The 15,546-nt window shown below is 47.1% G+C and overlaps 1 protein-coding gene across 1 annotated transcript in view; it reads left to right on the top strand.

The window, feature by feature from the left end:
- The window catches only part of LOC311060962 (SH3 and multiple ankyrin repeat domains protein 1-like), a gene marked incomplete at both ends in the record, with an annotated part of 35,886 nt that extends 20,571 nt beyond the window's left edge, over positions 1-15,315 (top strand). Inside the window, 11 exons of the mRNA XM_084079387.1 lie at positions 1,315-1,397; positions 1,594-1,718; positions 3,255-3,390; positions 4,079-4,159; positions 5,182-5,208; positions 5,420-5,476; positions 6,077-6,216; positions 9,535-9,664; positions 10,045-13,306; positions 13,958-14,851; positions 15,264-15,315. Of these exons, the coding sequence (XP_083935513.1) occupies positions 1,315-1,397; positions 1,594-1,718; positions 3,255-3,390; positions 4,079-4,159; positions 5,182-5,208; positions 5,420-5,476; positions 6,077-6,216; positions 9,535-9,664; positions 10,045-13,306; positions 13,958-14,851; positions 15,264-15,315 (4,987 nt within the window). The remainder of the gene's footprint in view (positions 1-1,314; positions 1,398-1,593; positions 1,719-3,254; positions 3,391-4,078; positions 4,160-5,181; positions 5,209-5,419; positions 5,477-6,076; positions 6,217-9,534; positions 9,665-10,044; positions 13,307-13,957; positions 14,852-15,263) is intronic.
- Positions 15,316-15,546: the final 231 nt, after the last annotated feature.

Raw genomic sequence — 15,546 nt, 5'->3', positions numbered from 1 at the left:
GCATGATTACACATTGTTGCTGGATTGTGCGTTGTATGGAGTGACATGGAATATTGTTATCTGTGCCTGCATAATCTAATCCATCAACACCATAGTGGTGGATACATGGGTATTTTATGTATTTGTAAATGAGTGGTGGTGTACACTTAGGGTTTTAAATGCTACAGCCAACACACTGCTATAACTCACACAGCTTGAAGATGTATGTATGTAAACTTGTATTTACTGAACACTCACCCTGTTCATTTCACAATTCAGCCACTTCAGGGAAACAAATACACTTTGTGTGCTGCACATTCAATTGGAGTCAAATGTCAGTTTGATTTCACTTGAACACCAACTATTGCAGAGATGAGACGTTGTGGAAAGACAATTCCTATAACTCTCCTTCAAGTTGCTCAGCACAAGCTCCAGCCTCCGGGCTCTCTGACAGACCCGTGGATTGAGATTGTAGAGTAGAACTCACTGGGTCGTGAGACATGGGTTGAGTGAGGCAGCTCGGAGTCCAACGCTGGGTACCATGTAAAGGCACGGGAAACCTATCCAGACATGGTAATAGAGTGATGAAACAGCTTGACTTGCTGGTCTAAACGTGCCATAACACTACTCCCACTGTCTCTCAACGAGATCATCAACACGATCATCACTGACTTCTATGATAGCTCTCAGAGCTCTCCTGGTCTGTGGTCTCTGTGCAGGAGTAGTGTGTGGAGCGAGTTTAGGGGAGTGTTGAATTTCCTCCTGTACATAATTTGTGTCATCTACAGTATGACCAGCAGCGCTGCACTGGAATCAGTAAAGCAGCAGGCCTGCTCGCCAAGGCCGCCTGAGGCAGTGATGAAAGCTAATACAATGATTTAGGTGCATTTGAAAGTTTCCATCATTGGTGAAGTGTATGTACATAAACCACCCCACCTCCCCCCCCCCAGATCCGCCATCCTCCCTCAGGCGCCGCGCTAGTCAGCACTGGCTGGAATACGCTAAAGTACGGATGGTCCCGTGTGTGTATACGTGCTCTTCACCCATCATGATACTAACCCCGCCCCCCCCCAGCCCATCAACCCCCTTGTAAGGGTAGTGCTACTTGTATGACATACTCAAACCTCCCATCTTTTGGTGCAGTGTGATTTCATAATGTGATGCAGTATAACTGTCTCCCACATTCAGAAAATGCTTTATTTGCATGACAATGAGACTTTTCTTTTTGTTGCTAAAGAATTCATATAGCCAGCACTCTCTCTCTCTCTCTCTTTCCTCTTCTTGTGCGTTCCTGTCGTTCTCCGACTGCTGTCCTCCTTCTTTATTCTCTTTAAGTGACTACATCATTAAGGAGAAGACAGTACTCCTGCAGAAGAAAGACAATGAGGGTTTTGGCTTTGTGCTTAGGGGAGCAAAAGGTGAGCCGGCACCTGTCCTCCTCCAAAATTAACCCCAAATCCCTCTATCTAGACGTCTCATTCTCTCATAATCCACCGCTATCCCTCCCATTGCCCCCCTCTCTCATCTAATCTTCCCTTTCAAACCCACTTGTTTTTCTTATCGGTCACCTTTTTTGTTGTTGTTGCTAAACCTCTCTTGCCTTCCTGTCTCCAGCTCAGACTCCCATAGAGGAGTTCACTCCGACGCCAGCGTTCCCTGCGCTGCAGTACCTGGAGTCTGTCGATGAGGGGGGTGTGGCCTGGAGGGCAGGGCTAAGGATGGGGGACTTCCTCATCGAGGTAGGGATGCGACACCCTCCAGAGTGGCATTTAGAGTCGACTCACAAATCAAGGCCAACACAGGGAACTTAAGAGGGAGCCTTTAGCTGTGATGATGAATAATTAGCACTAGCAGGCAATCTGCTGCTCACTCTGAGCCCACGCAAAGTCCAAATTTTAACCTGTCCATTCACTGAAACTCTTTTGAGAACTCAAGGGAAAACAGTAACAGTGGTGGAGGATGCACATGAGGTGCACAGCAAAATGTGACGCTGCATGTAGTGATTTGCTCAGTATCAAAGGTTCTGGCTTAGTTAGCTGCAGCATGCGCCTTCAGGTCTGTAGGTTTTTGCCATTATACCTGTTCTGATTTCACAGTGTAACTTTTTTTTCTCTAATTTCACACACCGCCAACATGAAGACGCCAGCAGCTACCATCTACGTTCATTGTATTTTAGGCTTTCGGCTGATGCTCTTATACCCACAGTGTTAGTGCGTCTCAGGTCCTTATTCTGATCTGTCCTATCTCCTGCATCCTAACTCCTACAGGAAGTTGAAGTCGGTTGGCCATTTTGCTCCTCATGTCAAGTTTCTTATGGCTGCTCAAAGTCAAAGGAGATAGGAATTGGGATTAGGAGGCACCAGTAGGAGGTAGGAAACCCAAGTTCTTGCTACCAGGAAGACTTTCCTAAGCTGAACAGCATGGTGTGTGATGACCCGCCCCTCCAGCTGGCAATATAACGCCCCTTCAAGGGAGGGGGCGTGTCACCTGTGGTGTTGTCATCAGAAATGGACGTCAGAAGAATTTACATCCCACTACTCCAAACAATGTCCTCCTTTCCTCTCTCCTCTTCTCGTTTCCTACATGCTTCCTCAATGGGAGGGACTAAGATGCAAGGACAGGACGCAAGTGTAGGCAATGAGGATTTAACTTAAGGACCTGAGACGCACCAAGATTCAGTGTGTTACACAATGTCACTTTTACAGGCCATATGAGTGCAGCTTTGATTGGAATTTGGGCCGGTCTGTTTTGGGACACTATAGCCCACTAGGCGATACCTGCCAGAACAGTCGCACAACAGGAGAGCATTGGACTGTCATTATGCCATCATATTACTCTTCATCTCTTCTCCAGCTAATACAGTGTTATCATGTACATCATTTGTTGTCTCCGCCAGGCCGAAGGCATGGTGGAGAGTATGTTTTCGTTTGATTTCCTTTGGTTCCACCAAGCTAACATTGGTCAAGCTTCACGTGACACGTGACAATATGTTGAAAGGGTTTGCTTTGATTGGCTAGCGAGACGCATGACGAAATGCATACCTATAAATAGGTGAGTCACTTCGAAACATTGCATTGCAATGTTTCGAAGTGACATCAGTGCCATCAGCCAAGCTAACATTTAGTCAGGAGATATTAGCAGAAAAAGTTCCAATCTTGGAATAAATTCCTTACCAAAAATCCTCACCAATGTGGGTCTGCTGGCGGAGACTTGTGCTCCGAGGAGCACATTTTCTAGTTTATGATGTGATGGTTGTGTGTCTGTGTGTCTGTCAGGTGAATGGCCAGAATGTGGTTAAGGTTGGCCACAGGCAGGTGGTCAACATGATCCGACAGGGTGGCAACAGTCTCATGGTTAAGGTTGTGATGGTGGCTCGCAACCCTGAGCTGGAGGACACTTCCAGAAAGAAAGGTACAACACTCAACATTCAAGAGTCAGCAGTTGTTGTTTTCTTGTTTTGTTATTATGAACAAAGGGTGCAGTGCTTTCTAAGAATTGCTTGAATTTGTTTCTGTGTACTGAGAAAAGGGGTATATACATGTGCATACTATACATAGATTATCACAGTGGTGTTTGTCTTTGGTTAACCATCTGAGGGCAATGATGAATACCAGGTAATCATTTGTTTATCACATATCCATAGCTTTATATTATTCACAGAGACAACGAGAAAATAACATGATCAACTCTTTAATTGAATAGATAGATTAATATTACTGTCAATGAGGATGTCCGTGCCCCAGCAGATCGCTCGCCATGAGAGTTCAGTTGAACAGTGGCACTTTTGCGCGCACTCATTGGTCAGCTGCCATATTTTCCTTAAGGGAGCTGACCAATCAGCACAAGCTTATGACACTGCTTTTATCATCCCCCCAGGGTGATGTGGGTGATGTGATACACATACACACATATTTATACAGATATAAACAATGATTCAGTACACTAGATTCAGCTTTTTATGGTTATGATGTGATGATAAAGCTGATTGCGCGCTCATTTCACTGTATTGGCTTGTTGTAACATGGCTGTGACTGGTGGCAGCACATGTACACCAGAGCACTAAACATTAAGACTGTGTTTGGCTGGATTCCTCTGGCAGCTCCTCAGCAGACTAAAAGGCTGACTCCTCCTGCCATCGCTATGCGCTCCAAGTCGATGACATCAGAGCTGGAAGACATGGGTAAGAAAGACACTGGAGGAGAAGAAAGGAGAAAAGAAAAAAAACAAGGGAGAAAGAGTAAAGAAGACGAAGAGTTCTTCAGTTGCTAGGATTCTGACCTTTGGAAGAAAATTTAAATTTAATTTGTGCCAAAATGTTTATTTTGCAGCTAAATTTGGTCAGAGTGGAGAGAAGGTGAAACTTTAATGATGAGGTAATTTGGTCAAATGTTTATTCAGTAGCTACATTAAATCCTAAGGCAGATCTTTTTAGATTGTACAGAAAGGTCCCTTGGGTCAGGAACAATTTCAGCTCAGTGGCACTAAGATTCTACACTGAAAGCAATACTAATGAAATTCCTTTTTGTGAGGATGATGGGAGCTCCTCTAGGCAGAGAGCCCCTACCCCCACCCCCACCCCCTCCGCCAGTTGAATGGTTGGGTAAAACGCGGCATTAAATATTAAGGCGAGTTTATTTGGGGGGCCTTGGAAAGGATCTGCTGTAGGTGCGATGTCATTTTTCAATTAGCAATGGCATAATGAGGAGGACCGTGTAGATGAAGGTCCCTTCACAGAGACAATTGTGAAGGGACAATTCTTGGATATTAGCTAAAAGTGAGAGAACTGGACTTTAGGTATATAGTGAGAGCATACATTGTAGTACAGAGAATTCTAGACAACTTCATACTAATGGCTTGGACACTGTCAATAACACATATATTCACTGATATGCTTTTCTTTTCCTCCTCTCTCTATCTTTTCTTTGTTTGTTTCTTTCTTTGTTTCTTTCTTTCTTTGTTTCTTATGCTGAACAAAATCTGCCACTAACAGTGGAGAAAGGTGGGAGAATCACAGATATTTGACACCCCCTCATACCCATTTCTGTGTTCATCAGCCATCACTCCCACCACATCAGCATTGTCATCATCCTAGTGTGCCCCCGTACCGTATGTATTCCATCCCTTCATCCACATGACACTGATGGCCGATGGCCATGTCACACTTTAACCCAGTTCTAATTCTTGTTTCTCCAATTGTTACAGCTGCCTCTCCATGGAAAAAGAAAGCAGGTGATTACGGTTCTTTAGCTTATTTAAAAACAATCTTCCATCAGCCCCTGAACCAAAATTAAGGGTTCATTTGTAATACGTCGCACGGCCGCGTCGCTTGACAAAAATAAGCGTTTTCATTAGAAATTTTCATTTTCATCAAGCGATAAAGCCAGAGTGTCACCTCGTTTGATGCTTAGAGGACGCCTATTTTATGTTCTTCCTCCATCAGAATACGAGTCCACTCAGGCTCCTGACAAGAAGAGAACGGTTTATCAGATGGCACTGAGTAAGAAATCACCCCTGCTCTTGTCATGTGCTGTTAGAGGATGTGGTTGAACGTCTATTAGAGAAGTATTGACCTGTCAACCAGCTGTCTGTTGTTAAGAACTTTCAACCTGGCGTCCCCGTTTTGGGCATGTTATTATAATTGAAAATGTTCCAAATTATTCAAATATCTTTTAAAAAAAAGCAAAGGTTGCAGGTCTACAAGCTCACAACGCAATGTGATGCATCGTAAGCTTGTAGATCTTCTATTTTTGCTATTCGGTATACGACGAAGTATGTAGGGCTCAAGTGGTTAAGAACTGATGTTTGTCTGTATGGTTTATGTTTGAGTATTTTATTTTATTTCAATGGCTTGAATTGAATTGAATTGAATTGAATTGAATTGAATTGAATTGAATTGAATTGAACTGAACTGAACTGAACTGAACTGAACTGAACTGAAATGAACTCCCATGTATTTGAACTGCAGTGAGTGCGCTATTCAATTCAGTTGAATGGAGACATCCTATTATTGTTTGCACCAAGCATGACTACACTGTGACTCCATAAATCTCCTCTATTTCCTCGCTTGCTCTCCACTCCCCCCTCCTCTCCGTCTCAGATAAACTGGATGAAATCCTGGCAGCGGCCCAGCACACCATTACATCAGACAGCCAGGGTCAGCGAGGTCACGGTGGCAAACGGGAACGGGAACGGGACCGGGACCGGAGCAAGAGTGTTGTTCCGAATGCCTCCAGTGAGGTATTGTTGGAAACGGTTGAAAACTATGATCGCCGTTCTAATGCCTGACAAGCTCACAATGCGTCATGCTGAGATGCGTTGTGAGCTCTTATAAATAACCTATTATTGTATAAATCACCCTTCACTGTACTTTCAATGCGTTGTGTCCATTTGTGAAATATTCAACGGTCGGCACTCAGACCTTCTTATGAATTGGAAGGCATTGGATGGTAGATCATTATAGGTATTTATTGTGCATTCATACAGTAAACCAAAACAACTGACCTCTTATATATAGCTACATGTGAAAGTGTTCCTTCCAAAATGCTGTAGATCTGTTTGTGAAAGCAAACAATTGCAACCAGAAATTCACTGGTGCGAATCTGAAAAACACAGATGGTTCTATCTCTTCAAGACGTTTTATAATTAAAGGTCTGATGATGACTCATAGGTTTAATAACTAACCAAATGACAAGTCTGTCTCTATTTCTAGCTAGAGTCTCTGTGTCCAGGAAGAGACCTTTTTTCCTACTGTTTCAGTGACTTTTTAAATATTCAAATGTTTCACTGAAAATGTCACCCCCAATTGGTCATGCCCAGGCATGTAGGCCCACACTGAACTCATGTTAGGCCAAAGCCTGATTGCTGATTGGCATCCATTACAGTGGCTCCCTCAAAACCCCAAGACATATTTCCATATATTTGACAGATTCCTGACATCCATTGCTTTCCATTTGTTCTATCAGTGAGGTGCTTATTGATACCTTGTGCATATTGTTTATTGAATGGAAGATATCTCAGTTTGAACATGCAATGACATCGAGCACACTATCTATCACATTGTGTGTGTGTGTGAATACAAGAAGACTCACCTCAAGACAAACTCACCTCAACTGAAAAAGGAATACTCACCTCGGGGGTAGGAACAGTCACCCCGGGGGGTGGGTAAACTCACCTCAGGACCTGAGAAAACTCACCTCGGAACACTCACCCCGGGGGTAGGAACACTCACCCCGGGGGTAGGAAAACTCACCCAGAAAAACTCAATGGTGTAATGTACAGTGAGTTTTTGTTTTGTGGGTGGGTTTAACCTTTCCCCTCTACACCAAGTCTGTATGTTTAAAAAAGGCACATCTACCGGCTTGTGAGCTTTCCTTTTTCACAGAATGCTTTCATAATGAGACACGTTTAATCCATACTGGATTAAATTCTGTCTTTGAAGGTATAGAATTCCCAAATTATGTTGTTCAATGATATATTTGTGTTTAAAATACACACACACACACACACACACACACACACACACACACACACACACACACACACACACACACACACACACACACACACACACACACACACACACACACACACACACACACACACAAGAGTAAGGCATCAAAATGTACCAAAAGTAATATTTCTAAAAACTAAAGTTCTCAAACAATGCATGTGTGCAATGCAATGTTCTATGCTGTTATCATTTATACCAGCAAAGTAGTAGGTAACTAAATATCCTAGGTAAAAATAGGGAAAAGTGTTTAATGCATGTTTTACAATAGTGAAATGTATATCTAATAGTAACCAAAGTTCAATAATGCTTACTATAGTGAAATGTATATCTAATAGTAACTAAAGTTCAATAATGCTTACAATAGTGAAATGTATATCTAATAGTAACTAAAGTAACTAAAGTTCAATAATGCTTACCAAAAGCTTTTCTCACAAATGTGTTCACACAGAAAACAAAACATTATACCTGTGTTTTACCTTCACTGGAGTTTTTCTTCATTTTTCTTTAAGTAAGTATTTGTTTGCATTATACACATTGGAATGTTCACTTTTCTGATGAAATCTACCTTGTATTTAAAGCACTTTAATTAGCTAAATGTAATTTAACAACATACATTGACATTGGAATGTTCATTTCTCTGGGTTCCTACCTTTGTTTGTTTGTTTGTTTGTTTGATGGGGGCACAGGAGTGAAGGGGAGGAGGGGGGTTGACCACTTAACACTAATATCCCATTCCACTTAATGATTTATTGTTTGATATCTAATAGGTGGATGGGGCAAGGTGTGGAGCTGGAGACACATAGCAAATGACCATGCTATTTGCTATTTGCATTCCTTGTTCACTTTTCTGATGAAATCTACCTTTCATTCATTCTGTGAAAATGGAAAGCTCACATTATGAAAGCATTCTGTGAAAATGGAAAGCTCACAAGCCGGTAGATCTACCTTTTTACCTTTTCTGATGAAATCTACCTTGTATTTAAAGCACTATTTAAAACACTTTATTAATTCTATACCTTCAAAGAAAGAATTTAATCCAGATATGGATTAATCCAGATATGGATTAAACATCATTATGAAAGCATTCTGTGAAAATGGAAAGCTCACATTATGAAAGCATTCTGTGAAAATGGAAAGCTCACAAGCCGGTAGATCTACCTTTTTTTAAACATTGGGGTGAGTATTCCTACCTCTGAGGTGAGTCTTCCGAGGTGAGTTTTCTCAGGTCATGGGGTGAGTGTTCCTACCCCCCGAAAATCTTGGGGGTGAGTATTCCTACCTCTGAGGTGAGTCTTCCGGGGTGAGTATTCCTACCTCTGAGGTGAGTTGGTTTTGAGGTGAGTCTTCTTGATACCGTGTGTGTGTGTGTGTGTGTGTGTGTGTGTGTGTGTGTGTGTGTGTGTGTGTGTGTGTGTGTGTGTGTGTGTGTGTGTGTGTGTGTGTGTGTGTGTGTGTGTGTGTGTGTGTGTGTGTGTGTGTGTGTGTGTGTGTGTGTGTGTGTGTGTCTCAAGTTGGTCTTTAACTCCATGGGTCACCAACACATTTTTATATAATATTTAACAGACTTGACATGGGTTTGATAATCATTGTGAATTTAGTTTTTGTCTTACACTTGACTTGTGTTATATATAATCATACAATTGCTAGTAACCTTATACAGTGCTGTCTCTTTATTTAAGGCTTGTAAAGTGATGCTATAGCATATCTTTCATGTATATGAGATTTCTTTCCCTTTCAGAAACTGAACTTACAATACATTCACCACCACTTATAAACCGTGTTATAAGTTGTTATGCATGACCATAAATACTTAATACAAAGCCTATAAATGCATTATAATGTCTTAGGAATGTGCTTATAATGCATTATAGACATTGATGATGATAGACCATTCACTCTGTCTCAGAGGTGGACTGTGGATGGCTTGAAAATGAAGGTGAACAGGTAAAGGACAACATATATGTTTTTATTGGATATCCAAATCCCTGTTGACCCTCCTCTTTCTCTGTGACTTTTTCTTACCGTATGTGTTTCAACACCTAAAGCCAACCTATGAGCAGCAGCAGTCATCAGTGAACATGATGCAGTCCGGGCCAGGTTTTGGCTACAACCAAGCTCAGTTTCCGACCAGCCACGGACCTCAGCATGCAGGCATAATGCGACAGAAATCTATTGGTAATTCATTGCTTATAGAAAGACATCACACATACCGCTCAGGGAGTGAGCTTATCCAAACTTTTTGATTGATTTTAATTCCATTGCTTGGGATTTTACACATCACGTTACAGTAGTAGTGGGACAGTTTAATTTACCCCATTACAGTTTCTGTCAGTACTTGGACTGTTAATTAGATGAAGTTGTGTTTAATATTAATATTAGTACAGTCATCATTCATCTCCTACTTTTTTTGTAAAAAAACATTGAGTCATAAAAAGAATATCAGTAGCCTACAGTATATTTATGTTTTTCTTGTTTCGAGTTCCTGTGTTTTGTCATAATTTGTCAGTGTTTTCATCATTGTACAATATTAACTAAATGTGTGTCTGTGTGTTCAGGTGTGACAGAGGAGGAGAGGGGGTACCTCAACCCTCCAGCCATGAAACTGGCTCGCAGCCTGTCTGTCCCTGGACCCGAGGAGATCCCTCCACCTCCCGAAACGTCACCTCCAGAGCCGCCCTTATCTGCTGGTCCGCATCCTGGGAGAGGGCCAGCCATGCCCCTGCCCCCTGTGTCCCAAGCCCACTACCAGCCGGGGCCGGGGCATACCAGCCAAGCGGCCTGGGAGAGAGGAGGTCCAGGTGGGATGAATCAGCAGGGTGTTGTTCCCACCCTACATAGACAATCGGAAGGACAGACGCCTTATGGCAGGGAGCCAGAGGTTTCAAGGAGGGGAGGGGGCAAAATGGGAGGGTTGAGGAGAGGATACAGCAGTGCCGCGCCACCTATAAGCTCTACAGCCAAATCCCAACCAGCTCCACAGCATCAACCACATGCGGCCACCCGCGAGCGGGCTGGAGGGGCTGGCAAAGGTGCAGGCAAAAGGGGAGGCAGGGGCGGTCTGATTAAGCAGTCGAAGATAGAGGACGGGCTGAGGCAACACCGAGGGAAGGGAGGCGGTGCGAAGGAGAAAAGCTCCATTCCCATCCCCACCATCATTGTCAAGGCCCCCTCCACCAGCAGCAGCGGACGCAGCAGCCAGGGCAGCAGCATGGAGGCTGACACACCGCTTGACACAGAGGACGCCAACTCCCCGCCCGAGACCCACGATGACCCCAACACCAATCCGGCCTCCCCACTGACCTCCACACCACCCCAGCCCCTCACCTCCACACCCACGCCTGCTTCCTCTGTCGCCCCCTCCTTGCCCTCCCAGCAAAATATGGAAAACCTGGACTATGCCGGGCAATACCACACAGGGTTTGCGAGTGCCCCGCGCAGAGACAGGGAGCGTCTCCGAGACATGAGGCGAAGGAGTGCCTCTTTCTTCCACTCATCTGAAGAGGACATTCAAGGCGAGGCAGGGGGTGGTGTTGGAGGAGGAGAGGGGGTAGGAGGCATGGGAGGGATAAGGATCCAGCCCCTGCAGGGATCTCAAATGGAGGTGCCCACCCCTCGACTCCGTCCCTCCAAGTCCATCGATGAAGGCATGTTTTCTGGGGATAACTATGTCAACTATACCAGCAGCATGCCCCCAGCCTTTGGCCTGCCTGAGTATTCTTCCCCTGTCCTCGGCCATGACGGCCAGCCCAAGTCAGCTCCCTCTAGCTATGGCTCGGCCACTACCTTCATCCACCCTCTCACTGGGAAGGTTCTGGATCCTTTGTCCCCCCTGGGTCTGGCGCTAGCTGCAAGAGAGAGGGCCCTTAAGGACGACCGCAGGACACGCAGAGAGGACAGGCACTTTGGACGGCAGATGTCCACCGTGGGGGCATATCCCACCCCCGTGCAGACCCCTACGCCTTCACTCTTTCCGACCCCAACTCAGTCTGCCTACACCTCACCTGTCCCCCTTCATCTCACCTCCCCAACCGCAACGACTTCCCCTGCCTCGCTGAGCCGGCCGCAGTCGCCGAGGATTCTACGCTTGGGAGGAAGCGGAACACAGGAGAGAATGGACAGAGAGCGGGAAGGAGGCCCAAGGGAGGGCCTCAGAGTGAGGTTCTCGGAGGACAGGACGAACCAGTACTCGACCCAGTTCTACCCACAGAGCCACAGGGACAGAGACCGAGAGAATGAGGGCTATGAGGCGAGATCTGTCGCTCCACCCATGCAGCCTGCTGCCCCACCACAGCAGCCCACGCCTCGCCGGCCCTCCTTCCTGCAAATGGACATTGCCCCCAACGCCAGCTATATCCCCCAGTACACCGTTCCCACGGCCCCCAGCCAGACACATGACCCTGTGGGAGAGGTTAGAGGAGGAGGAGGGGGGCCTGGAGGACTGGGACTTATGGTTCTCCCTCCACCAGCCCCCTCGATAGATGCAGACGACGAGTTTGTCTTCGCAGACCCCTTGCCTCCTCCATTGCAGTTTGCCAATGGCGGCAACGAGCGGATGCAGAAGCACCCGCCACTGCACCACCAACACCCACATCACCAGACTGCTACCGCCGCTCCGCCACCGCCGCCCCCGCTTCCGTCTCCCAAGGCTCCCGGCGGAGGCGCCCCCCCAGGGGCAACCCAACCTTCGCCCCAGGGTGGCGACTCTGCCACCTCTAGCCTCACCTCTTATGACAGCGAGGTGGCCAACCTCACACAGTCAGCTCTCTCCCCCTCTCTCCCAGATATTCCCCACGCCTCCTCCTCTGCCACCTCCACTTTGCCAGCCTCCTCCCTCCACCGACCCCAGCCCATGTCCCACACCCACTCCTACTACACTGGCCCCCACAACCCCCCTGTGGCCGGCCACGCACCGACCCCCATGACGCTAGCCCAGGACCGAGGCACAGCCACCCTCACTACCACCATGACCTATGCCACCACCACCATGACAGCCACCGTGGCTGCAACCACGACCACCACCTCTCCTGTGTCCTCCGACTACAGTGTGACCACAGCCGGCCCTAGCAAGGCTGGCAAAATGGCCGCTGAACCCCACCACCCGCACACCGCCATGCTGCCCAAGGCAGGTGACTGGCAAGACACGGTGGTGGATTCGGGAATTGAGGAGCTGGACAGTCACAGCAGCAGTGACCACCACCTGGAAATGCTGGGAGAGAGCGGGCTGAGAGGCGAGAGGGTTGGAGGAGGGGTACCAGAAGGGGAGAAAGTACCAGGCGAGCACCCGGACACTTACGTGACCTACTCAGGCGGGCAAACATTCGAAGTGCACAATGCCAAAGCAGCAAACCCCACGTTTCCAAAGAAAACTCATTACAAGGAAGTGGGAGGGAGGGGCCACCCACATGTGGTGCTACGGCGGCAGAGCAGCACCAACCCGTCTGCCGTACAAATGCACCGACACAGCATGCCCCCCGAGGATACCAGGAGTGAGGCTGCCATTGCAGAGGAGAGGAAACGCAGGCAGAGCCGATCGAAAATGGATGAGGGCTTTGGCTCTGCCCTGGCCGCCTGCTTAGAAAGACCAATAGAGGCCAGACCGGTGAGCTGGGCAGAAATGGGGGAGCAGGAGCGAGGAGGTGGCAGTGGGGGTGGGATCCAGAGAAGTGGAGGGACGTCTCTGGAAGGACGTAGGGCACACCCGCCTCTTGGTATGAAGGCCAGCATCATCAATGAGCTGAGCTCCAAGTTACAACATATGAGCAACATGAAGAGCATGGATGATGCGAGCCACGTCCATAGGGCACCCGCTATGCACAGGTACTTGGATCTGATCACTCAGCTTTCATGGAGAGAACATATCAACATTTGTGTTTTTTATTGTGGCTAGGTCCAAAATCACTACCTAATCACTAGTGCACTGTAGTGATTACGCAATTTTGTAGTGGTGTCCGAATGTACAGTGATCATTATTATACCCCATATAGAGGACTCATTTTATCCCACAAAGCATCATGAAAAGTATGGTAGCCTACAGCCAATGGTCATTATCCGCAATATACATACCGTCATGCATTGCGCTGAAAGAAAAATGCTGATGTTGATCTGGCACGTTTTAATTGTGGGACAGCAATGATGTCATCAACGGCAAGCCATGTAGTGTCTGAAGTGTGTTCTTTTTTTGTTTGTTTGTCATGATAGAGTCTCCTACATTGAACTAAGGGATTAGGGAGTACTGAATTAGTGAGTGATTAGTTCAGTTTATATATTTGTGACAAGCAAAGATGCAGTGGAACTGGAGGAATCTGACAATGGAGTAGACATACGTGTCTAATATAGGTTATATGAACAGTAAAATGAGAGGTTATGGTTATGTTAGGTGAATACAGAAAGAAATCTAAATAACTTTTAAAAGTTTTAAATTAAAATTGGTTAGCATGAGGACTCATCAGCCTGATCTTTGTCTTCCAGGTATTCAGCGGATTACTCTGATGCATTTCACAGCCCTCCAACTGGCCGCTCCACCTCGCCCTTACCTACCTCCTCTCCCCAGCATCGTCAGATCCTCCCGAACCTGTCTGCCACGCCATCCATCTCCCCGACCACCCAGGTGCCAATACAGCGCAACTGGACCCGCTCCCCTTCTCCGCAGATGCCTTCCTCGCCGGTCCATTCCCACCCTCCGCTCTCTCCGACCTACTCCCCGTACCCAACATCGCCCAAGCACCGGGCAAAGTTCAGCCGACAGACATTTGACTTCCAGGGCAATGCCAGTCAGGAGATTAGGTCCAGGGTCTCCCGCCGTCGTGCCCCCAGTCCTCTAATGTACGCCTCTGAACAGCCCAATCCAGCCCCTCCGAGACCATCGTCCCTCCCCATCCTCCCCAGCACCCCCATCTACAACAACCCTTTTGACTTCCCTGCTCCCCTCACCCCTCCCTCTCCAGGCCACGCTCTTGGAGATACCTACAACCCATCCACCCAGCCTCTGTACTCCCCTTCAGGGGCCCCGGTTCCCAACACCCTCATGGTCTCCCGTTCTCTCTCCCCTACCCAGTTCCTGTCCGGGGCCGCCTCTCCCATGCACCTTCCGCCTAGCCCTTCGTGCCTCAGCTACCCACACTTCACGCCTCCTCCCGCCGCCAAGCCCTTTGCTGTCAAGCCCCTGCCCTACTGGACCAAGTACGACGTGGCTGATTGGCTGGCTTACCTGAACCTCGGGGAGCACCGGGAGCGTTTCCTGGACAACGAGATTGACGGCTCGCACCTGCCCTCGCTCACCAAGGATGACTTCCTGGACCTGGGGGTGACGCGCGTGGGGCACCGCATGAACATCGAGAGGGCACTGAAGAAACTCACTGACAGGTGAGGCGGGAGGGACGCCCTGACCAGCAGGCAGAGCAACATGCATGGCGTCATCGAGATGGGTCGACCAGGAAGAGCTGGAGTGTGAGGCGGGTGGGGGTGGGGTTGGGGGATAAAAAGGAAGGATGGAGAAGGAAAATCAAAAATCTTTCCTTCCACACAAGTCGCCTGGGTCCATCCCCCTTTCCTTTGTTAGATTCTCATTAGATATGATTTGTTACAGTATTCAGTCTTGCCTCTATTCTTGTCTCTCTCTATCAACTCAGTTCTTTCTAGTCTTTCACCGTCTTACCTCTCTTTTTATCTCTTGTTTTTCTTCATTTATTCATCGGTCACACCATTTAGTGTGCTCCCTTGTCCTTTCTTTTCCTGCCTGTTCTTATTCCTTTATTTGCCCTCCCTCTCTCCCCAGGCGTCTCTTTTCTCCCTTGCATGTCACTCCTCCTCCCCAAGACACAGACTGAGAAAATGAAAGCAGGAGGGTGACTCAAAGCTGAGGGAAAGAGAGAGATGGTACAGACTGACAAAGACGAACAGTAACAGAAGATGGGCAAGAGAAGTGGACACAGTGAGGTTGTGTGGAACTCGGACTCTAGGGAAGCTACATGGGGAAATGGTGTGATCACGCAAACAGCAATTTGCTATGTGTGAAGAGCGGTCGTTTTCTTTGGTCAAGAAAGGAAATTGTCACGTGA

This window comes from Gymnoscopelus microlampas, assembly GCF_963454915.1.
Source record: "Gymnoscopelus microlampas genome assembly, chromosome: 14".
In the NCBI taxonomy this organism is placed as follows: Eukaryota; Metazoa; Chordata; class Actinopteri; order Myctophiformes; family Myctophidae; genus Gymnoscopelus; species Gymnoscopelus microlampas.
This window is presented reverse-complemented; position numbering and strand designations above follow the sequence as displayed.